Below are 27376 nucleotides of genomic sequence, written 5' to 3' on the forward strand. Positions count from 1 at the left end.
ACATGCCACCTCTTTGAGGGGTAAGGATACATCTTACAGTTTTGGGGAACCTCCCACCTTACCTCCTAAAGTACTGTGCACAATGTGGAACCAAACTGCAAAGTTAAGTTAGGCTCACTTCAAATTTTTTTTTCATGTTTGTTTATTTTTGAGAGAGAAAGAAAGACAAGGCCTGAGTGGGGGAGGGGCTGAGAGAGTGGGAGACAGAGGATCTGAAGCAGGCTCCAGGCTATGAGCTGGTCAGCACAGAGCCCGATGCCAGGCTTGAACCCACTGACTGCGAGATCATGACCTGAGCCCAAGTCCTACGATTAACCGACTGAACCATCCAGGCACCCCAAGTTAGGCTCACTTTCATAATGTTCCTTAAAATTCCAGCCCCATGCTTACTTTGCAACCAATGATATGTAAAAGCAGAAAAGAATGTAAGTGCTGAAAAATTGTGAACATCCTCATTGTTTTACAAATTAGGAAACTCAGACACGCAGACCGGCTCAAGGTCAGTTTGTAGTTGGCAGGTATAGAACTCAGATCTGTGCCCCTGTTCCATACTCTGGGAAGCCTGGCCAAGAGCAGAGGAAAACCCTATGGGGTCTGCAATTCCAAAGATCAAAAAACATTTTTTAAATTCTTAAATTAAAGTTAACAAGGGGCAATTAATACTAAGAAGCAGGGTTAGTTAAGCACTCACACCTAGATCATGACTTTTACTATATAAGCTTTTGGAGTGATATTTAGCTATAAACCTTACAAGAAATGAGGCTAGAACTTCCAAGAAACACCTCCTCCTCCCCCCCCCCCAAAAGACTCAGTTATTTTCAAAACTCCATTTATTGTAATGTCTAACAAAATAAAACCAAAACTACTTTAAAATTTTTTTTTAACGTTTATCTTTTTGAGAGAAAGCTGGGGAGGGGCAGAGAGAGAGAGACGGGGAGAGAGAGAATCCCAAGCAGGCTCAGTGCTGTCGGTGGCCACAGCCCCACCCGGGGCTCCCGCGCAGAAACCACGAGATCATGACCTGAGCCGAAACGAAGAGTCCGAAGCTTAACTGACTTAGCCACCCAGGCGCCCTTCATAACTACTTTAAAGTTCTGTTTACATTTTACTGTATCAAGAGTGAAATAATCACACGTCGAAGGGTTTTTAAAATAAATTAGTCTTGGAAGCCCATTTTGGGCGTTGAGTCGTGACTACATTCTCAAGGATGTCGGTAACACAAGGGCTCCATCCATAACTGCCTGAAAAAAAACTGAAACCATGAATGCCTTGTCAAATTCAGACAGTTTATCTTGGCACTGGCCAGCAGAGCAGTCTCTTCGATGTCTGGAAACGTGTCTAATTACGTTTAGGAGAGTAACTAAAAAATAGCCAGTGTCCCGGGACAGCTCAGGGACCGCTCCACAGCATCCTGAATGACAGGATGGAACCGTGCCAGAAAAAAAGGAAAAAAGGGAAAAAACAAGAAAAAGAAACGAACCAAGTGTAAAACCAGGATGAGACCTGAGTCTCTCTCCAGAACAACCCTCCAGTCTCCCCAGGGCCTTCGTGGCCGCCACAACTCTCCCTAAAGTTCCTATTTTCCTTTACCTTTGTTTCCATTAGGTCACCCGGCCCGCCCACACCACTCACCTGGGGCCGCGCGCTGGCCGCCCGCACACCACTCGCACCCCTTCCCCCACCCCCCGCGTCCGGACAGCGCCCCGGACACCCGTCTCCCAAGGGCGCAGCCCCGGGGCTCGACACGCCCCTTACACTCCGAGGCGGCCACACCCCGGGGCGTCCTCTCTCGGGAACGCGCGACCACCGAGCTCCGCGGGCCCCCAGACACCCCCATCCGGCCGCACTCCATCCCTGGAGCTCGGCGCGCCCCTGACACCCCCAGTCCCGCCGCACCGCAAGGGCGCCCCCTCTCGGGAGAGCGCAGGCTCGCGCCCGGGCGCACGGCCGCTCCGCCCTCACCTGAGCCGGAGGTTGGCCATGAACTCGGGCATGGAGACGGTGTCCATCAGCACGAAGTCCGCCTTGCCGAACTCCAGGCTCTCCTGCTCCGCCATGGCGCCGGCGCACGGGCTCAGGTGGGCGCGGACGGGCTCAGGTGGGCGCGCTCGGGTCGCGGGGGGCCGGCGGGGGGGCGCGCGGCGAGCTCGGGCGGGGTCGGGGCGGGGCCGCGGCGCCGGGCGCGGGGCTGCGGGGGAGGGGGCGCCGCGCGCCGCTCGGCGGGTCCGGGCCGGACGGAGGCCGCCCCGCTGCTCCTCGGCGCGCTCTCGGCAGGCACGGCGCACCCGGCAGTTTCCGCTTCTCCCGCGGCGGCTGCCCGGAGCTGTGGGGGACGGGACACCGAAACGGAGACGGCGGCGGCTGGTCCCGCCTCTGGCCTTGGTCTAGCCCCGGCCCCGCCCCGCCCCGGCCAGGCCTCTCCAGCTCCGCCCCGCCCCGCCCCGCCCCGCCGGCCGAGCAGCCCGCCCCCGCCGCGGCGCAGGCCGCCGCCTCCTCACCTGGGCGGCGCGCACGCGCGCGGCGGGCGGCGCGGGCGCGCGCCGGGCCCGGCCAGGGCGGCAGGGCGGCAGCGCCCCCTGGGGCCGAGCGCTGGAATCTCGCGGGGCGGGGGGAGGGTGGGCGGTGTCGAGGAGGACCGACGTAGGAAAGTGGGTGGAATCAGGTTTCCAGAATTGCCTGCTCCGCGGTACTTGATGGCTGCCCTCTGAGTTCCAGAAGCAGCTCGTGGAGATACTGCGAAGATAATTCTTTATGATTGGTTCTGTCACCTTGCCGCGAAGCCCCCCTCCTCCTCCTCCGGTGCTCGCGTCCTCTCCATCCCCGAAATGATGGTTCGCCCACGGACTGAGAGAGAGTAATAATAGCTAACATCTGGAGGACACTTAAAATGCCCAGAGCTTTTCTAAGCGCCTTGGAGAATTCACGTAACTTGCCACATCGCTAGGAAGTGAGGAAGCCACAGTTACATCCAAGTTGCTCGAGTTACGAGCCACATGGCAGAATGCTTCCCTTCTTCAGTGTTCCGTGATCCATCTTTCTGTTCACTGACCTGAGCATGCCATCCAACATTACCTTATATTATTAATAAGTCTTTAATATATGAATGCATCATCTCCCTAGGATTATTGCAGGCCTCTTGAGCACGGGGCCATGCCCTAAATTTCTTCATATCCCCGTTGGCAACCAGCAAGTAGCTATTGTGCTGCCTTGCTTATGTCGATATGAAATCCGCACTGGTTTAATAGAGTGGAATGAGTTGTAAGTGGTCTCCAATTTATAGATACATTGGTTGAGCTTGGAATATTCTTTTGGAACTTAGACTACATTTTCCCGATGAAGATATATTATACATGACTTTCTAAGGCAGCTGCACCTCTTCAGCCTTGTGTTTCCCTTAAGACCATCTTCTAGGAAATCTGCTAGGAAATCTAGAGGCTCCCAAGGACCTGGCTGGGCTCCAACTCCATGGCTGAATTTGAGATGAGTAAACCAGACGGAAGGACCCTGCTCAGGGCTTGCTTCCGCTGCCAACAACCGACTCTAGCCAAGAGAGAGGGGAAGGCAGCTTGATCACCTCAGGAGGGAGCCACCTCTGCCATCAGGAAGCCACCCCAGGGGCACCTGGGTGGGTCAGTTGGTTGAGTGTGGGACTCTTGATTTGGGCTCAGGTCATGATCTCATAGTTTGTGAGATGGAGCCCTAGTCCAGCTCCAAGCTGACATCGAGGAGTCTGCTTGGGATTCTCTCCCTCTCCATCTGCCCCTCCCCATGTCCTCGTGCTCTCTCTCTCTCTCCCGAAATAAATAAACTTAAAAAAGAAAGAAAGCAAGCCACCCCAACCCCTGGCTCAGGCAGAGCTCAATTGCAGCCTACCATTAGCAGCTCTCCCTCTTCAGAAGGCACCTCTCTGGCTCTCAGTGTCCTCGTTTGGGGAATAAGGCCTCTGGGCTAGACACTTTCCAAGGTAGAGCTGTCCTTTGCTTGGATCATTATGTGGGTCAGTCAGTGGCTAAGCAGGTAACTGCATAATATGGTACATTCCTAAAATGTTTGTATTGGCAAGGCCATAGGAGTGAGGGATGGGACAAAATTTAAGATTTAAAAATTTTTAAATTTAGTAACTTAAATTTTGTGAAATTTCGAGCAACCAAGGGAGCACACTCAGGGACCCATTGGAAATGGACGTGTGTGTATTCCCTGAGCCCTGGGGTTGTTAGAGTAAAAGTAATCCCACAGTGGGTAGGATCTACAATGGGATGTAGCTGTAGTTTTCAAATGAACAGAGCAAAGGAACTCTTGTGTGTGTGTGTGTGTGTGTGTGTGTGTGTGTGTGTGTGTGTGTGTGTGTGTTTTATCAGTATCTTGGACAGGAGCCCAACATATAACATGTGTACAGAACATATGCAAAATGTATTTTATAAATTTATAAGCCCAAATTAATATAAAATCAGGCATTGAGACCAGTAAGGCTCTTTTGCTGAACCCATGTCTGTCCATTGGGGGTCCCTATCATCTTAAATCAGCTTCGGGATTCCGATTTACTTTTGAACACTGTTTTGGTTGTACAATATCAAGAAAATCCTGATTTACATGGGGAAGCAGTAATTTGTTACTATTAGAGTGTTACATTCAGCCTTTTTAAAGGCCAGTGCACAGCTACAAATTTATTAATGACACATTTACAAAATGTTTCAATATACACAGAGACAGCCAGAGAAACGAAACACTGAAATATGCATTTGAAGAAGATAATATAGAACAGGTTTGCTCATTATTAATCTCCTTTGTGATAACGTTTAGATATAAACACATTTGGGTATGTATGTTTGTGTTACAGCTTAAAATATACTAAAAGCCAGGGGGCACCTGGGTGGCTCAGTGGGGTAAGTGTCTGACTCTAGATTTCTGCTTGGGTCATGATCTCATGGTTGGTGAGTTCGATCTCTACATCAGGCTCTGCACTTACAGTGCGGAGCTTGCTTGGGATTGTCTCTCTCCCTCTCTGCCCCTCCCCTACTTCTCCTGTCTCTCTCTCTCTCTCTCTCTCTCTCTCTCTCTGTCTCTCAAGATAAATAACCTTTAAAAAAAAAGGTGGGGAGCACTTGGGAGCCACAGTAGGTTGGGTATCTGGCTTCAGCTCAGGTCATGATCTTGCAGTTCATGAGTTGAAGCCCCACATCAAGCTCTGTGCTGTTAGCATGCAGCCTGCTTCAAATCCTCTGTCTCCCTCACTCTCTGCCCCTCCCCCACTCTCTCTCTCTCTCTCTCTCAAAAGTAATAAACATTAAAAAATATTAAAAAATAAAAAATAAATTAAAAATATACTAAAAGCCAAAATAAAAGTTAAAATCACCAATAATGAGATGCACTGACATGATGAGTGATATCATCTCCTTGGAAAGACATAATAATATCACTTACCTGCTAAAAATGTATCCACTACATCTAATTATGAAGAAACACCAAATAAACCCACATTAAGGAGCATCCTACAAAAAACCAACCTGTACTCTTGAAAAATATCAATGGCTTGGAAGACAAAAAAAGGCTGAGGGGCTGGTCCAGGTTAAAAGGCCCTAAAAAGACACCACAGCTAAAGGCAGTTTGTGACCTGGACTTTAACCAGAACAATGTAAAGGACAATATTGGGACAATCTGTGAAATTTGAATACAGACTGTAAATTAAATAGTAGCATAGCATTACTATTGGTTTTCCTGAATTTGATCATTATATTGTGGTTCTGAAGGGAATGTCCTTATTCTCAGGAGATGGATCCTAAGTATTTAGGGGTAAAGAGTATGATGTCTCAAATTGTTTGGCAAAGAATAATAATAATAGTACATGTGGATATATATATATATATATATATATATATATATATATGTAGAGAGATATAAATGGATAAAGCAAATGTAACAAAACATTAATAATTGGTGAATATAAAGAATGTGTGGGAGGGGGCGCCTGGGTGGCTCAGTCGGTTAAGCGTCCGACTTCAGCTCAGGTCATGATCTTGTGGTTCGTGAGTTCAAGCCCCGTGTCGGGCTCTGTGCTGACAGAGCCTGGAGCCTGCTTTGGATTCTGTGTGTCTCTCTCTCTCTGCCCCTCCCCTGCTCATGCTCGCTCTCTCTCTCTCTCTCTCTCTCTCTCAAAAATAAATAAACATTAATTTTTTTTTTTTAATTTAAGAATGTGTGGGAACTTTTTTGCACTCTTCCTCCAATTTTTCTGTAAGGTTGAAATTATTTCAAAATAATAAAGTTAAAAAATCAAATAACAGTCTAAAAGTGTCCTAACATAAAAATGTTTATTTTTTAGAAATCCTATAATACTTAGAAATGAAAGTCACATCAGAAATTTGCACATCAGACGTTCCACGACTGAAGAACCCACACACATTTTGAAAACTCTGGTGAGGAGTGTCTGTAAGGTCTGGTTGCCACAGATATGCTAGGAGATTATAGATACCAAACAGACCATTCGAAACCCCAAAAATAATTTAAATAATTTATCTTTTCAATATATTTATAATTTAAATAATTGAATATGTAAATGTCATCAAATATGCCCCAAGGAGGGTGCCACCTGTTCTCTGCCTGAAATTCCCTTCCCTGTTGTCTCACCCCTCACCCCTATGGCCTAGCTAACCTCTGCTCCTCTCTTATCTCTCAGCCCCAACATCACTTCCTCCAGGAAGGCTTCCCTGATTTCCTAAGTGAGGGTTGGCTGTCCCTCCTCCGTACCCCCACAGCACTCTGGAAATGTCACTCCCATTCAACACTGAATACACTTGAGCCTCTTGTCCATCTCTCACGAGAGAGAGAGCCATGAGGTCCGGGGCCATGTCTGTTCTGTTCTTGGATGTAACTCTGGCACCTGGTAGCACAGTGCCTCAGATGTGAAAGCTCTTAATACACACTTGCTTGATAAATGAATAGGGAATGGTCTGTGAATCTATGGGTTGTGCGATGCGAGGTTGTCAGCACCCCCCCACCGCTTGGTAGACTTTCTGCATTAAGATCAGTCTTTGTGCAGCGTTTATCTTATTCTTATCTCCTGCCCCTAGAAGCAGGTTTCAGGGCTGTGTTCGCTTCTGTCCTGAGGCCAAGCCTGTGCACTGTATGTTCACATTAAACAAAAGCTATTGTTCCCCAAACTCCTCTGCAGTTGACCTGCTACTGGCTTATCCTTGAAAATCAACTCTGAATTTTCCAAAGCAAATATTTGCTCCCGTTCTCTCCCAGAATGCTTCTGGGCTGCCCCACCTCCCTGCCCTCCCTTCACCAGGTGCCCTGCATTCAGGAAGACAGCTCACCCCAGCAGGAGTCCTGCAAGACAGAAGCAAGAAGGCCAGGAAAAACAACATTCAAAGGCTCTTGTATACATTTATTTTATAAGCCCAAATCATCCTAGAGCAGAAGTAGAAAGGACACTTTATGTTGCAAAATAACTTGATAATGCACTCACATCCATATTAGAAATTACGTGGAACTCTCTGCCTGAGGTATTATCCAAAAGATGCTTCTTCTTTTATGCCCAAGACTGGATTTGAACTATGAATGGTACATCAAAGGCAGCGTGTATGCTCTCTGTGGTTACTGAAGCCTAAGTTTTTTTAAAGTAAAAGCAGACCCAACAGTTGCCTCCCTGGTATCCCTGGTGGCTTGCCCACCTATGGACCTCCCTGCTCCACTCCCCCACCCTTCTATAGACATCTCACAGAACAAAGGAAAGGGAAATTTCATCGCTGAGCTCACTGTCATGCACCACCCTGAAAGCCCAGAAAGTGACTTAAGAAGTTCATTTTCTCACCTATAGCTATTAAAGACAAAGATCAGCTGGCCAATTGCTAAGGACCTGGCTCTGGGTTCTAGGGATTTCTTCTTTCTTTTTTAATTTTTATTTAATTTATTTTTTAAATTTACACCCAAGTTAGTTAGCATATAATGCAACAATGATTTCAGGAGTAGATTCCTTAATGCTAACCCTTCCTTATTTAGCTCATCCCCCCTCCCACACCCCCTCCAGTAACCCTCAGTTTGTTCTCCATATTTAAGAGTCTCTTATGTTTTGTCTCCCTCCCCGTTTTTATATTGTTTTTGCTTCCCTTCCCTTGTGTTCATCTGTTTTGTATCTTAAAGTCCTCATATGAGTGAAGTCATATGATATTTGTCTTTCTCTGACTGACGAATTTCGCTTAGCATTATACCCTCTAGTTCTATCCACATAGTTGCAAATGGCAAGATTTCATTCTTTTTGATTGCTGAGTAATACTCCATTGTATATATATGCACCACGTCTTCTTTATCCATCCATCCATCGATGGACATTTGGGCTCTTTCCATACTTTGGCTATTGTTGATAGTGCTGCTATAAACATTGGGGTGCATTGGGTTCTAGGGATTTCTATCCCTACTGTCCCTGTGGCTCTAAAGCTGTGCTTACCTGTGATAGTGTTGAGTTGGGAACAAGGATCTTTCTTTAACTCTTTGGAAGGGCTGATACTGCAGACAAAGCTCCTTTTAACATAGTCAACCTGAGCAGGGAGGAAGTTGGGGTATATCAGCTGAAGAGAGGGAGGAGAGAAGAACCCATTGTCCTTTGATGAAAACATGTGGACTTTCTCTCCCAAGACACGTATATTAAGCACACACACAAACCAGTTTATACATGGACCCCTCTGTCCCTCTGCCCAAAATAACCTGTCTATGGATCCCAGGTTAAGAAGCCCAAGCTAAGGGAAGGGTCATACCACAGGTCCTAATCTTTGGGGAATGGAGAAGAATTCAAGAAACCATCATTGTCAGTATCCTGTGAGTCATCAGATGGGGACTGTCCCATAGCACATTCCCAAGCGTGGGCAGAGAAGCCACATGTTTATGGCCACAGGAAAGATAGCGTCAATGGTAGAGGAGGCAGCCTGGGACGGCCTCCAGAAACTCTTCCTGTCTGTGAAAACATAGTTTCTGACTATAAACATCTCCCTGGAATGTATCCTCTTTACTAATTACAGAAGTGCTTATCACACTGAGTTGAAGCTGGCTGTCCAGGCCTCATCCCTAAAGTCTCCAGGACAGAGGCCATGCTCTACTCACCCTTTTATCTCCAGCCCTCAAGCTGTGCCTGATGCCCTGTACATATTTTTTGAATCGCGTAGATGAATTAATTAGTGAGCTTATTTATTAGGAGAATGGGTGTGTGGGGGTGTAGTATTCTATTTCAAGGAGCCTGTGGCATTTCTCCAAGCCCCAAGCCAGAAAATCACTAACTCTCAATCTATCCTGGCCATTGGAAGTGGTTCTAGAACTAGAACATTTGGGGGTGTGATAGAAACCCACCAGAGGGAAAGCAACAAGGCACGACCACAATCAGTTGATGGATTGATAATGTCTTAAGGCAGGATGTATCAAACCTTAAAGTGTGTACGAATCACTTGGGATGTTGTTAGAAATGCAGGGTTTCAGGTCCCACCTCCAGCCTACTGAATCAAAATCTGCATTTTGACAAGATTCCCAAGGGCTGCTGCTGTTGGTTTGCAGGTGATACTTTTTTTTTTTTCATTTAAGCAATCTTTACACCCAGCCTGGGGCTCAAACTCACAAGCCCGAAATCAAGAGTCACACGCTCTACCAAGTGAGCCAGCCAGATACCCTACAGACCGTACTTTGAATAGCAAGATTTGAAGGAGTCTCAATGGTTGTATAATCAAACATATACTCCCTAGGGAAACTGAGTCCCAGGAAGAGCCCCTGCCTTTGACTAGGTCGGAGCAAGGTGCTGGTAGAGCTAAGACCAGAACTCAAAGCTTCTGCTTTGAGTAGTGGGTAGTCTCCACTGCCCAATGTGGCAGTGAGCATTTGTGAGACAACATGCTGGGGGAGGAAGATTGAGAAGTCAGGGAGGGCAGCACCCTGGATCTTCTCCAGGTAACCCCAGTCCCTTCCTATTCCTATTTTTAATTGGGGGGGGGGTGGCCTTCTTTTTTCCATGTTTTTTTTCTCCTCTAAAAGCTTGGTGTAGATGGGAATCCCACCAGCTCTGGAAAACAGTATGGCGGTTCGTCAAAAAATTAAAAATAGAACTACCCTATGACCCAGCAATGGCACTACTAGGTATTTATCCAAGGGATACAGGTGTGCTGTTTCAAAGGGGCACATGCACCCCCATGTTTATAGCAGCACTATCAACAATAGCCAAAGTATGGAAAAAGCCCAAATGTCCACCCGCAGATGAATGGATAAAGAAGATGTGATATATATACAATGGAGTATTACTCAGCAATCAAAAAGAATGAAATCTTGACATTTGCAACTACGTGGATGGAACTGGAGGGTATTATGCTGGGTGAAATTAGTCAGAGAAAGACAAATATCATATGACTTCACTCATATGAGGACTTTAAGACACAGAATAGATGAACACAAGGGAAGGGAAGCAAAAATAATATAAAAATGGGGAGGGAGACAAAACATAAGAGACTCTTAAATATGGAGAACAAACAGAGTGTTACTGAAGGGGTTGTGGGAGGGGGGGATGGGTAAATGGGTAAGGGCATTAAGGAATCTACTCCTGAAATTGTTGTTGCACTACATGCTAACTAACTTGGGTATAAATTTAAAACATATATTAAAAATAAACAAACAAAAAACTGGAAATTCAAAATACAAAAAATAAAAAATAAATTAAAAAAATAAAAGCTTGGTGTAGAGGTTAAATAAGATTGCTGGGGCTGGGAAAAATATGGATTCTTTTCTTATCTGCACCTGACAAAGTAGCAACTATTCGGTACTAATATCATCCACCATTAATATTCGATTAGTATCTATAGTGCTGACACTCCAGGAACAGTGTGACATCATTCCCAAGGTGACATCTTCTAATCTGTCCCCCAAACTCCCTCTCCTCCTGCCATTCACCCAGAGTTTCTCAACTGGTGAGCTTTGGCAGTATTCATCTCCTAGAATTAAGATCACGAAATAAGATGATGTTAAAATGCACAGTGTGAGGGGCGCCTGGGTGGCGCAGTCGGTTAAGCGTCCGACTTCAGCCAGGTCACGATCTCGCGGTCTGTGAGTTCGAGCCCCGCGTCAGGCTCTGGGCTGATGGCTCGGAGCCTGGAGCCTGTTTCCGATTCTGTGTCTCCCTCTCTCTCTGCCCCTCCCCTGTTCATGCTCTGTCTCTCTCTGTCCCAAAAATAAATAAAAAACGTTGAAAAAAAAAATTTTAAAAAATGCACAGTGTGAAAAATAAACAAAATACAATATAATGCACAGTGTGCCCCTCTGACTTTTTTGAATCAACAAGATTAATTCCTCGGACTATCCAGAGGTAGAAATGATATGAGCAGTGCTTCTCTCCAAATTCTAACAACCTGAACCCTAAAGAAATGATACAGGGGAAAAGTAGAAGCCACAAAACCAGGAGACCTCAGAAGCTATGTAGTCCAGTGTCCCACCCAATGTCTGAATCCCCTCTACTGTGTGCTGCAATGCCAGACTTACCTGGGCCACTTGACTCTTTCGGCCACCCCCATTCCACGTAGATGTCACCGCACAAAAGCAGGCTCCAGGCTACCCCCATTCCACGTAGACGTCGCCGCGCAAAAGCAGGCTCCAACACCATTTCACTCAGTCTTACTCCTGAGTCACTCCCCAGACACTCCATGACCTGAATCCCAACTGTCCCATCTTCTTGTTACTCATTACCCCTATTTATGAGCTTGGTTTGTCCTTTGGATCTGATAGTCCACCAAGATAGGACCAGGTCGAAGTGAATTATAATCAAGGAGGAGAGCCAAGGTCATGGCCAGTTAAGGAAGAGCCTTCTATTTTTCTCAAGTCGATCTCCCTCTTAGAGTTTCTATCCGTAGAATTCTAACACAATTATCACTAAACTCCGTAAAGTCAGCCTTCTCAGTGTCTAAGGTCTGTGTCTGTGCTTAGCCATGTCACAGTCACTTTCTCCTAGTGTCCCCACCCTTTTCAAGTCTCTAATTAGCCTTTCTGTACTGAGTAGGGTTCGGATCAGAGGAGCATTTTCCCCATACAGTTCTCAGGAGGCCTTAGGGATACAGTGGCACCCAAGCTTTAGATACTTGCACTGAGGCATCGATGGCGGCTGGGGATCTTCATTTCAATAAGCAGCTCAAGAGATTTTGCCGCAGGTGGGCGGGAGGCCTAACTTGGGAGAAATAGTGATGGGAATTTTGGTGCCAGACACATCAGAGATCAGTTCCTAGCTTCGCACCTTACTGCCTGTGTGACCTTAAACAAATTAGTTTATCTTTATAAGCCTCAGTTTCCTCCTCTCTTCTATACTTCTGAGTATTAAAACCACAAGGTGAGATGTCGATATAGTGCTTTGTATAATTCAAGGCAGGTACTGAGCATTCAGTAAATACAAGTTAGCATTGCTGTTAGTGTAACTGCTTCTTTTATCTTCAGGATAGGGAACGTATTTATTTTTTTAATGTTTGTTTATTTTTGCAGCAGAAAGAGTGTGGGCAGGGGAGGGGCAGAGAGAGGAGCCAAAGTGGGCTTTGCCCTGACAGCGGTGAGACCGATGCAGGGCTCGAACTCACCAACTGTGAGCTCATGACCTGAGCCGAATGAAGTTGGATGCTCAACCGACTGAGCCCCCAGGTGCCCCCAGGATAGGGAATGTATTAGCAGGCAATTTATCGCATATCCTTTTTAGCTGACTGAGATTTCTAACAGATGCTGGTGAGTCTTCTGATCACCCTATGACTTCTCCCTATGTCAGCTTTGTGATTCCTCTCGGTAATTCGTCACCATTTCCATGCAGACCCATGGGCCTTGCACTTAGTAGGGGATCACAATTTGCTGAGTATTTTTTAATGAGTGAGTGCCATCTGGCCAGGGCTTCTTACTACACTCCCACGGCAACATCACCTCTGTTGTCACCCTTCTCCAGTGCTCTCCAGCATCTTCTGGACGTTACAGTGCTCGTTTGGTTCCCCATTGCCCCCATCACTGAAGAGTGCCATCCCACAGATGACTTCTGCCAGTTTGTATTTACTTTGTTGCATTAAGACGCCCAGTGCATTTCATCATATATGCTCTATGCATATGTTGCATTTTTAACTAGACAGATAATGAGTGATGAAGCCGGTAAAAGGAGAGTAGGAGTTGAGGCGGTGGGTAGGATGTGCTTTGACAGCCAGGTCATAGACTGTCTTTTTCTTTTCACAGGAGTGTTCAGTATAGTTCTTTGTCACCAAAGAATTCATTCCGGGGAGTTGAGACTGCACCACAGATAGGCTGCATCCCAAGTTCTTGGAACTACATTCCAAGTTCTTCATCAATGAATAAATACACGCAGCAGCCGTGCAGAGCACACGTGTGTAACGACAAGGAGAGTGGGGCTCTGGCGTTCGGGTTGGAAGAGCAGCAGAGCATGGGGTTAGAAGCAAAGGCTCAGGGAGGGGCCGGTCCTGCCATCGTGCACTGTGTGGGACCCCCGGACAAGTCACATGAGCCCTTCCAGACTCAGTTTCCTCTTCTGTAAAGTGACGGTAATACAAATACCGACCTCATATTGTTGCCCTGAGAACTGATTGCAGTAAGGTACATTACACACTTTGTATGGGGTCGGGTACATAGGGCTCGATAAATGGGAGCTCCCAGTGCATCAGTCCCCACCAGTCTCCTGAGCTGGGGCTTCAGTGTGGCTCATAACTGGGAGAAGGAGGAGTTCTGTTCTGGTTCTTCTTTTGACACCCTGGTTCTCTGGCGTCCTCTTATCTGCTCCTTCGTGTGAGGCTGGGCATTTCCTTGTAGCTCAGCTGATAATGCTAATTGCGGGGAGTTCGCGACCTCTCCATCTAGGGTTTCTCAACCTTCAGTCTTGAAGGTACAGTGACTCCCTGGTTTCCCTATTCATGCTTTGTCACCTGAGTTCCTAATTGCTCTTGCACAGCCAGGTACCCCTCCCAGTGGAAATGCACACACACAGGGCACATCCGTGCAGAGCTGTTCCTCGAACTCCAACCCCTGATCTTGTGGGGTTGCTTCGGGAAGGTTTTACAGACCAATGAATCCTAAATCTGGCTGGTCATTAGATTCACCTGGGATGCTTTTATTTTTTTTAATGGTTATTTATTTATTTTGAGAGAAAGAGAGAGAGCAGGGGAGGGGCAGAGAGGGAAGGAAAGGAAGAATCCCAGGCAGGCCCTGCACGGTCAGCGCAGAGCCCTGAGCTCCATCCCACAAACCAGGAGATCATGACCTGAGCCAAAACCAAGAGTCGGATGCTTAACCAACTGAGCCACCCAGGTGGCCCCAACTCACCTGGGACGCTTTAGCAAAAGATGCAGCTTCCAGGATCCCAGGCTCAGTCCTTTTGAATGGAAATCTTTGTGGCCAAGAACCACTATAATAAGAACACCTGGGGTCACACACGTAAAAGGAATCACTGCGGAGATCCGTGTTGCCTGGTAAATTAATGGCCGTCAGGTCAAAGTGGTCACTCTCTCTTTTACATGGGAAGAACAGAGGAAAGGTTAACATTTTGAGTTTCCCACCTCAAGCTCTTTTCCAGAATGTACCATCAGCCTGCCTTGTTAGACTCCACACCTAGTATTTCTTAAGTGTTCTGGGAGTATTGTCTCCTGCAGGTGCAGTCACTAACCACTGATTTTATTAGGAGAGCGTGCCTTCCAGCTCCCCCTAGCAAACCCCTTTGAGGCGCTCACTTGCCTCCAGCCAGTGCTGTGACCTAGACGTGTTAAGGATCAAGCCTTCCACATGTACTGCATTTGCCCACACCATCTAAGATGCCCGAAGAAGACTACACTTTATACTGCAGCCCAAGAGAAGTATGGGAGGGCCAGCTCAGCCTCTGGGAAGAAGAAGAGGAAGAAGAAGAAGAAGGAGGCCTATCTTGGTTACGTGGGGAAAATCCTAAAGCAAGTGAGTTGGGGCTCTCCTGATGGAAGCTTAGAATGGCCAAGACCCGTGTCATGTGAGTGGCCCTGGGTGTGTTCTTGACTTCAGCTTTTCTCACACAGGGGTCCTTCTTCACGCCCCAAGTTCCTGAAAAGTTGCGTGCAAACAGCTTCGATAAACTGGATCTGCAGATGGTTGCTATCTTTTCCCACTGGGCTCGCTGTCTGTTGGCAGTAACTCTGAACACCTGAGCTCTTCGTGTCTCTCTTGGATCTGTTGACAGGCAATCTAGAAATTGATTCTTAAATGCCCTCTTACAGAGAGAGGATTCACCACCTCGTCTGTTCTTATTCTGTGAAGAGGCACTTACAGCAGGTTTTCACTAAGTGGTGCTCTGTACTTCGAATGTACCTAGCATGGGTAGGCTTTCGTTCCTCCTTCCCACCCACCCAACCTCACTTTGTAGCCTACAGTTGCAGAGAACAAAATCAGAGAAGGCTTCCCCTTTGGAAGAAGCTACGGGGAAGAGAAGAAGGTAATTTTGTGACAGATGTAAGAAGGCTTGATTTTGAATTTTCTCCATGACGATAGGGCAGGGCTGAGTGTTCATGGGTGATCGTTACAAAAGCCCCCTGTATTCCAGGGGTTTCATTTGGACTCTGTTGCTTATCCTAGGAGAAGAAGGGGAAAATGGGATGAAGGAATGCTAGGAGAAGGAAAGAAATATGTGACATAGGGCCTGGTTTCTCAACCCCAGCACTTAACCTTTGGGGGCTGCTTCATTCTTTGTTGTGGGAGCTGTCTGGAGCATGGTGGGATTCTGGGCAGCATCCCTGGCCTCTACCCACTGGATGCCAGTAGCACCCTGTCTCCCAACCGAAAATGCCCAGAGACATTGCCCCCCACTGAGAACCTGCATTTTCTGGAAGGGCTCTCTGTGCGAGTTCTTGGACCGAGTAATCCTCTAATCATTAGTCTGTCCTTGGCCTGTCCTTCACTGCGTGGGTCTGGCAGGCCACTCTGCTTCTGCAAGTCTCCCAAGGGTCGGGTCTGCGCCTTGGGTCAGCCCCTCAGGGCATGTGAGGATAAAACATGTTGGTTGGATTAATGTATGGAGCATCTCAGTAGAAGCCAGGTCTGCTGGGGAACTCAGATGGAAACGATGTGGTCTGTATCACAAAGGGGCTCACAAGTCCTGCAGGATGGGACCACAGAGGACATGGAGAAACCTTTCAACTACTGCTTCAAGCCTTTCCTTTTACAAAAAAATAAACTGAGGCCCAATGTGAGAATATTACTTGCTTATATGACATCTCATGCCCATCCAGAGCTAGGATTAGAGTCCTGGGTGGGTGATTCTCAGGGCACCTGAGATCATTCTCCTGATGATTCCAGCTGCCCCTCTAACTTTAGACGAAGTCATGAATGACATAAATTGGCATGTGATGCAGGTTCTGAGAATATACAGAGCTCTGATCTTTAGTGGGAAGTTGTGGAACACAGATAAGCCAGAGGGGTTCTTGGGGAAGAATCCTAAAGGGTGGATAGGATTTGAAAGGTGGGGTTGGGTGTCAGCATGGTAGGTAGAGATGGGAGATCAACAGTGGTATGGAGACCAGAAAACGTAGGGACACATCCGAGGAAGAGCGAGTTTTCCCAGCGTGGCTGGAGATCATGTCGGCACAAGGAGGTAAGGCTGAAAATTGAGAAGTGTTCAAACAAGATGCTTACTAATACGAAATACAGAGTGTGAACATCTACTCTAAACTTCTATCAGGGCACCTGGGTGGCTCAGTCGGTGAAGTGTCCAACTCTTGGTTTTGGCTCAGGTCATGATCTCATGGTTCGTGGGTTTGAGCCCTGTGTCGGGTCCGCAATGTCATCACAGAGCCTACCTGGGATTCTTGTCTCTCTCTCTCTCTCTCTCTGTCTCTGTCTCTGTCTTTATCTCTTTCTCTCTTGCTCTCAAAATAAATAAACTTAAAAACAACTCTCGCTCTCAAACTTTAAAAAAACTAAAATTATATTTTCCATCTTCTGAAGGTGTTGGATGTTAATTCCACTTCTGTTAGGAAAAATTAAGGCACAAAAGTTTTTTTCTTTAAGAGAGTGTGAGGGGGAAGAGAGAGAGAATCCTTTTTTTTTTTTTTAAGTTTATTTCTTTATTTTGAGAGAGAGCATGTGAAAGTGGAGGAGGAGGCAGAGGGAGAGGGGGAGACAGAGAATCCCCAGCAGGCTTTGTACTGTCAGTGAGGAACCCAATGTGGGGCTGGAACTCATGAGTTGTGAGAACATGACCTGGGCTGAAGTCTGACACTTAACTGACTGAGCCACCCAGGTGTCCCAATAGAGAGACTCTTTTTTTTTTTAATTTTTATGTTTTTATTTTATTTATTTTTGAGAGAGAGACCGAGTGCAAGCAGGGCAGAGGCAGAGATAGAGGGAGACAGAATCTGAAGCAGGCTCCAGGCTCTGAGCTGTTAGCGCAGAGCCCGACGCAGGGCCTCAATTCACGGACTGTGAGATCATAACCTGAGCCGAAGTCAGACACCCCCCCAAGAGAGCGACTCTTAAACAGGCTCCACGCTCAGTGCGGGACCTGATGCAGGGCTCGAACCCACCTGGGATGCTGAACTGAGCCACGGTCAACCAACAGAGCCACTCAGGTGCTCTTGAGGCACAAAAGTTTAAGTGACCAGAGTTAGTATGTATTCTACAGATAAAGGTGCTCTTTCTCACCAGCTACAAATTCCCCTTCCTCATCTTCCTCAGACAGTTGATAGATACAATGACCTAGTTTCTTTCCTCACACCCCTACCATCGTACCTGTGGTGATTTGTGTGGCCCCATGTATGCACGAATCCATGGAAGGCGTATGTGCTGGGTTAGACCATAAATTGCCAGCTTTGGGTGGGAAGCCTACACTGCTCTGTCTTACCCTTGGGCCATTTCTGTCCCAGACTCACCCAGACTTCAGTGGGTGCTCCTGGATCTCAGATGCACTGGGCTCTTTGGAGGACTGGCTGCTGGAACGGGTTAGCCTGGAGGTGGTTAGATTGTCCTTCTACAACCACAGAAAAGCCATCACCAGCAGAGAGATCCCTGGAGCAGTTAAACAGAGATCCTCTTGGAAGAGCTTCTGTATCAATGAACTGTTCTGAATGGCTCTGTTGTCGAGATGATTGCACTTGTCAAAAATAATCAGATATGTCAGAGGGCTGAGTCGGAAGACGAGGTATCAGACAAGGACCTGTTGCAACAGGAGTCTTGGTGCTACATAGGTGGTCTCTGGGTCCTGTGCTTTTAGCCTCTGACTTAATTTGTGGGGAAAAAATAAAGGCATTTTGTCTTGTGTGTGTAATGCTTATTTTTTATGGCTTTAAAATTTTTCTTAGGCATGCTTCTTCCCACTTGAACTTACCCATTGTCTTTTTGGAGGACACAGCTTAACCCATTATACCATGTACTCACCATCTCTCCCATGTTCAGCCCCAGGGCTAGAGACTGCTGTGCTGGAATGAATGCATGATTTTTTTAAAGCCCCTCTACTTAGATTTATAAGAACAACAACACCAAAAAAAAAAAAAAAAAAAAAAAAAAAGTAAAGAGAAAAAGTGTCTGTTTGTTCTTTGAGTATAAGTCTCATTGCATTGGTTATCTATGTAGCACTTAGCCTAATAGCATGTGTGTAGTGAGTGTCAAACGTATAAGCTGGTCCTAACTGTAGAAAAATAAAACAATTATAGTAGCATTATAAAAATATAACGATTTGGGAGCAGAAAGAATAAATGGGCTGATATAGTTTAGATGTGATAGTCTGGGTAAGCCTTGGTAGGTGATGTGAAAGAAGAAAGGTGCTAAGCATGGGGAAGGATTCTGGGCTGAGGGAGCAGCCTGAGCAAAGGTCCTGAGGCAGGCAGGCAAGCTGAAGCTTATTAGAAAAAACCAAATGAAAGCCAGGGAAGCTGGGTTCTGGCAAGCAAGGGAGAAGTCTAGTGGGAGAGGAGGTTGGAGAAAAAGACCGGGGCCAAGTCATGCAGAGTTTGATTTTATTCCGAAGATGGTATGAAGCCACTGAAAGATTCTAACAGGGGGACTGACATCTTGTTTAGTTTTGTGGGTTTTGGGGTGTTTTGCTGTTGAATTTTATCCTCCAGTAAAGTGTACAAATCTGAACACACCCCAAAGTTTTACACGTACATACCCAGATTAAGATACAGAACATTTCCATCGCTGCTGCTGTGTCAAGAATGGATTGAAGAGTGTGCAAATGGGAACTCTAGTCAGAGATCTCTTGTCTGAGTGTAGTAGAGAGATGACTGTGGCCCACATGAGTGTGGGTGGTTAGTAGAGAGGGGGAGAAATGAAGGGATTTGAAATGAATCTGAGATAGAATTTGCTAACAGGATGGGGGAGGGGTGAGGAAAAAGTGAGGCTTCCTCGGTTTGGGGCTTGAGCCTTGTGGTGAACTGTGGTGCTGGCTGCAGAGACGAAGACTGGAGGAAGGAGGACAGGTGTTTGGGGAGAGGCGACAGTTGAGAATTCCATTCTGGACACGTTTTCAACACCAGTGAAAACTGCAGATAGAGATGCTGAATGGATAGGACTGGACCAAAGATATAAGTTTGGGCATCGTCGGTATAAAAGGTGATGTACATGAATCAGAAGGAATGAATGTGATCACCTAGGAAATGGGGTCAAAAGGAAAAGACAGATTTCTCAAAACCGAGGTTAAAGAAATTCTAGTATTTAGAATCAGATGGTAGAGGATGGACACACCGAGGAGGAGAGATCTGAGAGGTCAGGAGAGGGTGGTGGTATGGAGGCCAAGGGAAGAGAAAGTGGTCTGGTCCGCTGTGGACAATCCTGGGGACAGTGTGAAAGGGGACACGGAGGGGCACCTGGGTGGCTCAGTCGGTTAAGTGTCCAACTCTTGGTTTTGGCTCAGGTCATGATCTTGAGGTTTGTGAGACCGAGCCCTGCATCGGGCTCTGTGCTGACAGCATGGAGCCTGCTTGGGATTCTCTCTCTCCCTTGCTACCTGCCCCTTCCCCGCTCTCTCTCTCTCTCTCTCTCTCTCTCTCTCTCTCAAAATAAACTTAAAAAAAAAGAATACACTTACGAAAAGAGACATGGACATCCAGGGCATTTGGCGACACGGAGATCATAGTGACCTTGAGAAGTCAACTCTCTGGAGCAAGGCGGGGCATCAGGCAGATCTGAGCAGGCAGAAGAACGAATGGAGGTAGCCAGAAGAGACAGCTTTTTGGATGGCATGGAGACATAAGGAGAATTTTAGTGCTGAGAGGGAACAGAGACATGGGCGGGTAGACAGAGGCACTTGGTATGCAGACAGCGGTATTTAAGATGAGCTCAATCGTTTGCTGATGGGAATTCTGCAGGATGGGCTGAGATAGTAAGTCAGAAGAACATAGAAAAAGGCAAAGGGTCCAGGACCTTGAGAAGGAGGGGGTAGGATTCAGAGCAGAAGCAGAAGAGGAAAGAATGAGTAAAAACACTGGTAAGTGTAGAGATTTCATGATCAAAAGGTGAAGAAGGCACCACATTTTTTCTTTCAGAAGGAAGCCAGTGAGAGTGGAAGAGGGCTGTGAGGGGGTTGATGAAATGAAGCTGTTGTCTAAGGGAGCAGGAAGTGAGACCTGGGTCCCTGGGGACAGATGGCTCACCAGCAATGAGTGCCTGTGTTCGGCCTGTGATCACGAACCAATGGCAAAGCCCATCTTGCTGTGTGATCTTCTCCAGCAGCTGGTATCTGCTCTGAACCAGGAAGGAGAGAGGCCGGGGAGCAACTCCATGATGGACAATCCAGGCCAGCTAGGAGGGACAGGGGATGAAAGGGGTGAGGACATAGAAGACACAGAAGATATCAGGTCCGTAAACCGAATTTCAAAGAAGGAATTTCTCTCTCCAGCATGCTTCAGCCTTAGCCCACCCACGAGTGCACATGCCTAGGAAGCAGCGGTGACACCCAGTGACCACTCCTTGAAGTGCACCTGCTCCATGCAGGTCCTAAAGCAGCCTTGTATGAAATGACCTGGGGGGTGATCTGCTCCACGTGGGAGCCACTCAAGCCCCACCCCATTCTCTCCATCATTGTCCCTTGGGGGATTCTGTACCACCAGCCCTGGGCTCTCTATGGGGACAGAGGAGCTGCTGTTCAGGTGGGTAAGTAGAGGTGGACTGTCTGGGCACTGAAGGCAATCTGGAGGGTGTTCGCTCGGACTGGGGCTTCTCTGCTAGGGTCCTGCTGTCCTGGGGATTCAGGGCAAGCATCGTAGGACAAGTCTGGGCATTCCCAAAACCATGCGGGGTTTGGACAATGCTGGCTAGTGACACAAGCCTCTTCCAGCCCACGGTTGCCCTGGGGTGGGGGTTGGGGATTGTCAATCCAGCTGATTCAAGAGCTGAGTGAAGACCCCCCTCTCTCTACTACCCTCCAAGAGTTGACTGTCCTCAGGGATCTGAGAGGGCCCAGATGTCTCCCTGACCCAAGCAGTGGGACCTGGCTTAGTCTAGAAGAAAAGCTGGGCTCCTCCCTATCTTCTGTCATCTATCATAGGTAGTGGGCTGACTGCTGGGCCCAGCAGATTCAGGAAGAGCTCTTTGCCTCCCCCTCAACTGCCTAAAAAGAATCGAGAGGAGGACCTGCCAGGAAGAGAGCTATTACCGTAGATAACTACACTATGATATGGGGGGATGGGAGCCAGGGAGGAACCCGGCAAGGCCTGTTTGATGAAAGTCCTTAAGGTCCCACTGTTTCTGAGGGGCCCAGACATTGTTTACCAGACATTTATTCTTTTTCATCTTCCTGTGAATTTCCTTCCTTCCATTTATTTATTTATTTAACATTTATTTATATTTGAGAGAGAGACAGACACACACACACACACACACACACACACACACACAGAATCCGAAGCAGGCTCCAGGTTCTGAGATGTCAGCACAGAGCCTCATGCAGGGCTCGAACTCACGAACCATGAGATTGTGACTTGAGCCAAAGTCAGACATTTAAGTGACTGAGCCACCCAGGCGCTCATTCCTTCCCTTTAAAGTCCCAGATCCCTACCCCCTTCTCCTTCATTCAGAAATACTTATATACCTCATTTTGCTTAACCGTCTTTGGTATTTCCATGTCTGCGTGGATCCCCCATAAGTACGAAATGAAATTTGCTTTTACATGTTAGTCCGTCTGATGTCAATTTGAGTCTCAGTCCAGCCAAGAGGAACTTGAAGGGCAGAGTAAATTCTTCCTCCCTAAGAGTACACACGAAATTGGGATAGACTGGCTTTATCTGTTGTAGCCATAGCCAGGGCCATGACAACCTGCCCTGTTCTGATGCCCAGGTCACTGGAAGAACTAGCAGTTTCCTGGTGTGGGTGGTTTGGACTTTGATGCCAGGAAGACCTTGAGTCTACTCCCTGCCCTACCACGTGCAAGTTGCAAGAGCTCGGGTAAATCACCTCATCCCTCTGAGTCTATTTCCTCTCTTGCAAACATGAACATACTGACTTTTCAGGGTTGATGAGAAGGTCAACGGAGATAGGCATGTAAGAGGCCTAATCAGTGTCTGGTACATAGTAGGTGCTCAACAAATCTTCACTTCTTGCCTTGGCAGAGCACAAGCTTGCACTCACTGGTCAGAATGAAGACTCTTTCCTCCTTATCGCCCTCAGCACCATTTCTGACCTGCTGGTTTCTTTTCTCTAACCACTGGGTTCAGTCTTCAATTTGGAAACTCTTGCTATGGCTTGGCATTCAGACAGAGTGAGAAGAGGCCATAGGTAGGGTGCTTGAATTTTGAGGAGCTGTCCAGCAACCATCCTTCTTGCCTGTTTTGAGAAAACCCCCTTGCGTGTAGACGTATTGGAAGGAAGGGTGCTGCTTGTGCCTCACCTCCCGTGTTGGAGACAGAGAGGAGTCCTACCCAGAACTTTGAATCTAGAAGGAAGGGTAAAGTTGAAGAGAGGGTCACAATCATTTCAGGGCAATTCCACCCAGCCCCTGGAGCCCCTGTGGTACCTGTCCATTTCCTAATCTGGGTCTTCAGTTTCCTGCTGATTCTGTGGGCACCCCATGTCATTTCAACAAGTCCCCTTCCCACGTGGTATAATCAGTTTCCATAGCTTGCAAGTAAGAACACTGAGTGCTCATCTCAGGTCAGTCTAGGGAGACTTGAGGGGCATGGGCTTGGTAGAATGATGGGAGACAGCTGGCTAGTAAATGCACTGGCACAGCCATAGTACTATCCTGTCCTCCCTGCAGCTGGCTAGTGGATAGTTAATGGGGCATTTACACCACGTGTTTGTTTGTTTGGGCCTTATAGGGGAGGAAAAATAATTTTCCCTCTAGCCTTGTAGGTTCTTAGCTGAGACCCTCATGCAATGAAAAGATTAACAGGAGAAAAACAAACAGAAGCTTAATAACATGTATACCTCCTGTACACATGGGAGACACCCAGGAAAACGGAATAACTCCCTGAACCGGCCCAAGCCACCACCTTAAATACCACCTCCAGCTAAAGACAAAAGAAAGGTGTTGCAGGAGGTGGGGCCAGGCCAGTTATGGGAAGTTGGGGGTGGGGGTGGGGGTGGGATAGGGGGAAGCACAGGAAACAAGGGTATGTTATGCAAATTTAAGCTGGTGCCTTCCCCACTGGTAAGAGTTTCTATTGATTTAGGATTATCTTCTCTTTCTGGGACAGGGAGAACAGCTTTACAAATGGATATTTCCCAGCTCTCTGCTCCTCTTCATTTGATGGACAGCAGCATCTTCTGGAATAGTGCCAGCTGCATCCTGGAGACACAATGATAAAGGTCAGAGTAAACAGATTTGGCCACATTAAGTGCCTGGTCACCAGGACTGCTTTTAACTCTGACAGAGTGAATATTGTTGTCATATATGACCCCTTCATTGATCTCAACTACATGGTCTACATGTTCCAGTATGATTCCACACATGGCAAATTCATGGCATAGTCAAGGCTGAGAACAGGAAACTTGTCAACAGAAAGCCCATCTCTATCTCCCAGGAGTGAGACCCCGCCAACCTCAAATGGGATGATGCTAGTGCTTAGTATGTTGTGGAGTTCACTGGGGTCTTCACCAGGGAGAAGCCCGGGGCTCACTTGAAGGGTGGGGCCAAGAGGGTCATCATCTCTGCCCCTTCTACTGATTTCCTCATATTTGTGACAGGTATGAACCATGGGGAGTGTGACAACTCCCTCGAGATTGTCAGCAATTCCTCCACTACCAACTGCATGGCCCCTTGGGCCAAGGTCATCCAATGACAACTTTGGCACCGTAGAGGGACTTGTGACCACAGTCCATGCATCACTGCCTCCCAGAAGACCGTGGATGCCCCTCTGGGAAGCTGTGGTGTGATGGCTGAGGGGCTCCCCAGAATATCATTCCCACTTCTACTGGTGCCACCAAGGCTGAAGCTCACTGGCATGGCCTTCCACGTCCTCACCCTCAATGAGTCAGTTGTAGATCTGACCTGCTACCTAGAGAAAGTTGCCAAATACGATATCAAGAAGGTGATGAAGCAGGCATCAGAGGGCCCCCTCAAGGGCATTCTGGGTTATAGTGAGGACCAGGTCACCTCCTATGACTTTAACAGCGACACCCACTCTTCCACCTTTGATGCTGGGGCTGGCACTGCCCTCAATGACCACTATGCCAAGCTCATTTCCTGGTATGACAATGAATTTGGCTACAGCAACCGAGTAGTGGACATCATGGTCCACATGGCTCCAAGGAGTAGGAGTCCCCTGGACCGCCAGCCCCAAGTGAGAGCAAGAGGAAGACAGAGGCCCTCAGCTGCTGGGGAGTCCTTTCCCCAACTCATCCTCCAACACACTGAGAATTTTCCTGACCTCTATGCAGTTTCCATCCCAGACCCCCTGAAGAAGGAGAAAGGCTTGGGGAGCCCCACCTCCACAGGTGCCATCAATAAAGTATATTGTCCCCAGCCAAACCAAGCCAAGCAAACAAAAACAAGACAAATGGAGATTTCCCTTCTACATGTAAATTTCTTTTGTAAAAGGGTAATTTCTAACAGTTTTCAGAGCTTCTCCTATCTGCTATTTCTTGAAAATAATCAGCCTAGGGGCGCCTGGGTGGCTCAGTCGGTTAAACGTCCGACTTCGGCTCAGGTCACGATCTTGCGGTCCGCGAGTTCGAGCCCCGCGTCGGGCTCTGGGCTGATGGCTCAGAGCCTGGAGCCTGCTTCCGATTCTGTGTCTCGCTCTCTCTCTGCCCCTCCCCCGTTCATGCTGTGTCTCTCTCTGTCTCAAAAATAAATAAACGTTAAAAATTTTAAAAAAAGAAAATAATCAGCCTAAATCAATCCTTATGCCACAGAAACATATTTTGGGGTGACAAATTCTGCTTCTCTTCAGTCTTTTCCGTTTGTGTTATAAACTCCCCAAGGCTGAAGTTTTCTTTCATATCTCTCCTACAAGAATCATAAAATCCAAGACCTGTGTAGGGGCCTAGAGCAGGCTGCCCCAAGATGGGCCACTTTGGCATGATTATTCTGAGTTAAAAGCAATCAAAACCCAGCAGATTCAGGAAAAGTTCTTTATCTCTCCCTCAACCGTCTAGATTTACAGCGGAAAGGAGAGCCTGTACCGGAAGAGAGCTATTAACAGAGATTTCTTTTTACCTAAGAAACTGATCTGCACAAGAGGGTGACCTCTGTTTTCCAAGCATCTCCTCTCCCTTTCCAGCTGATGGGCTTCCTCCCCTTCTAAGCCCGGACCCCGACCCTTCTCACGTAAGACATGTACATGAGAATGACACATATTCCAGTGCACAGTATAGTGATTCAACAATTCTATACGTTACTCAGTGCCCTTCACAGTAAGTGTGCTCTTAATCCCCTTCACCTGTTTCACCCATTCTCCACCACACCCCCACCTCCATGTAAAGGCTGGTCTTAGGCAACCAACCTGAGTGATGGAAAGCTGAGTGAGGTAGGAGGGCCCACAGTGACCACCAGGCTGCATACAAACACGCCCATTAGGGGATCCATCCTTAGGGGAACCATGCAGGGGGCACCTGCATGGTTCAGTGCACTGAGTGTCCAACTCTTGATTTCAGCTCAGGTCATGATCACAGGGTCATGGGCTGTGCTGAGCATGTAGCCTGCTTGAATTTCTCTCTCTCTCTCTCTCTCTCTCTCTCTCCCTCTGTCCCTCTCCCCCACTCGTGCTTCCTCTCTGTCTCTAAAATTAAAAAAAAAAAAAAAGGAAGAAAAAGGAGACCCATCTCAAAATATCCATAATCCCTAGCTGACCAATGGATTACTTACAACTGGGCACAAGTACCAAAAAAGGAAAATTCCACACTTTCCCACACCTCTTCACCTTCCCCCTTAAACCACAGCTCCCCACCACTGCCTCCTGGCAGCTAGTCTCTCCTTCGCTGTCCTGCCCGCTGCTCCTTTGCAATGTATTCAATAAACTTCTATCTCCTTCGTTCTGCCCTGGGTGAATTCTTTCACTGCCTTGGCCGTGGGGCCTCCACCTGATCCGGTGGCCCCACACTCCCCTCTGGTAACCATCAGTTTGTTCTCTAGTTTTAAGAGTCTCTTTTATGGTTTGTCTCCTTTTTTCTTTTTTTTTTTTTTTTGTGGTTTCTTCTTTTTTTATTATTTTTTAAATTTTTTAATGTTTTTATTTATTTTTGAGAGAAGAAAGAGAGTGCCAGCAGGCGAGGGGCAGAGAGAGAGAGAGAGAGAGAGAGAGAATCTGAAGCAGGCTCCAGGCTCTGAGCTGTCAGCATAGAGCTGGATGCAGGGCTCGAATCCATAAAGTATGAGATCATGACCTGAGCCGAAGTTGGACACCTAACTGACTGAGCCACCCAGGTGCCCCTCTTCCTTCCTTCCTTCCTTTCCTTTCCTTTCCTTTTCTCCTTTTCTTTTCTTTTCTTTTCTTTTCTTTTCTTTTCTTTTCTTTTTTTAGAGAGAGAGAGCATGAGCAGGAGAGGGGCAGAAGAAGAGAGGGAGAGAAACTTACACAGGCTCCACACTCAGCACATGATGCAGGGTTCAGTTCCATGACCCTGGGATCATGACCTGAGCTGAAATCAAGAGTCAGATGCTCAACAAACTGAGCCACCCCAGTGCCCCACTTTTGTTGTCTCTTAAATTCCACCTATGAGTGAAATCATATTTGTCTTTGTCTGACTTATTTCACTTAGCCTTGTACCCTCCATGTTGCTGCAATTGGCAAGGTTTCATTCTTTTTTATGGCCGTGTAGTATTCCATTTTGTATATCTATGTATATATCTATGTGTGTGTGTGTATATGGTCTCTATATACACACACATACGACCTCTTCTTTATCATGTGGTTTAGCTTCTTACCTCAAGGCCACCAAATGTTTAAACCACTGAGACAAAAATAGCACTCCATCCTTCCCAGAGTATTTCCAAAAG

At 47.2% G+C, this 27376-nt stretch overlaps 1 protein-coding gene and 1 pseudogene across 1 annotated transcript in view; one reads left to right on the top strand and one right to left on the bottom strand.

Moving 5' to 3' along the window:
- The window catches only part of MYO1D (myosin ID), a 357670-nt gene extending 355571 nt beyond the window's left edge, over positions 1-2099 (bottom strand). Inside the window, exon 1 of the mRNA XM_042916054.1 lies at positions 1963-2099. Within this exon, the coding sequence (XP_042771988.1) occupies positions 1963-2057 (95 nt within the window). The 5' untranslated portion in view covers positions 2058-2099. The remainder of the gene's footprint in view (positions 1-1962) is intronic.
- Positions 1996-25685, top strand: LOC122205848 (annotated as a pseudogene).
- The last annotated feature ends 1691 nt before the right edge of the window (positions 25686-27376 follow it).

This window comes from Panthera leo, chromosome E1, assembly GCF_018350215.1.
Source record: "Panthera leo isolate Ple1 chromosome E1, P.leo_Ple1_pat1.1, whole genome shotgun sequence".
In the NCBI taxonomy this organism is placed as follows: domain Eukaryota; kingdom Metazoa; phylum Chordata; class Mammalia; order Carnivora; family Felidae; genus Panthera; species Panthera leo.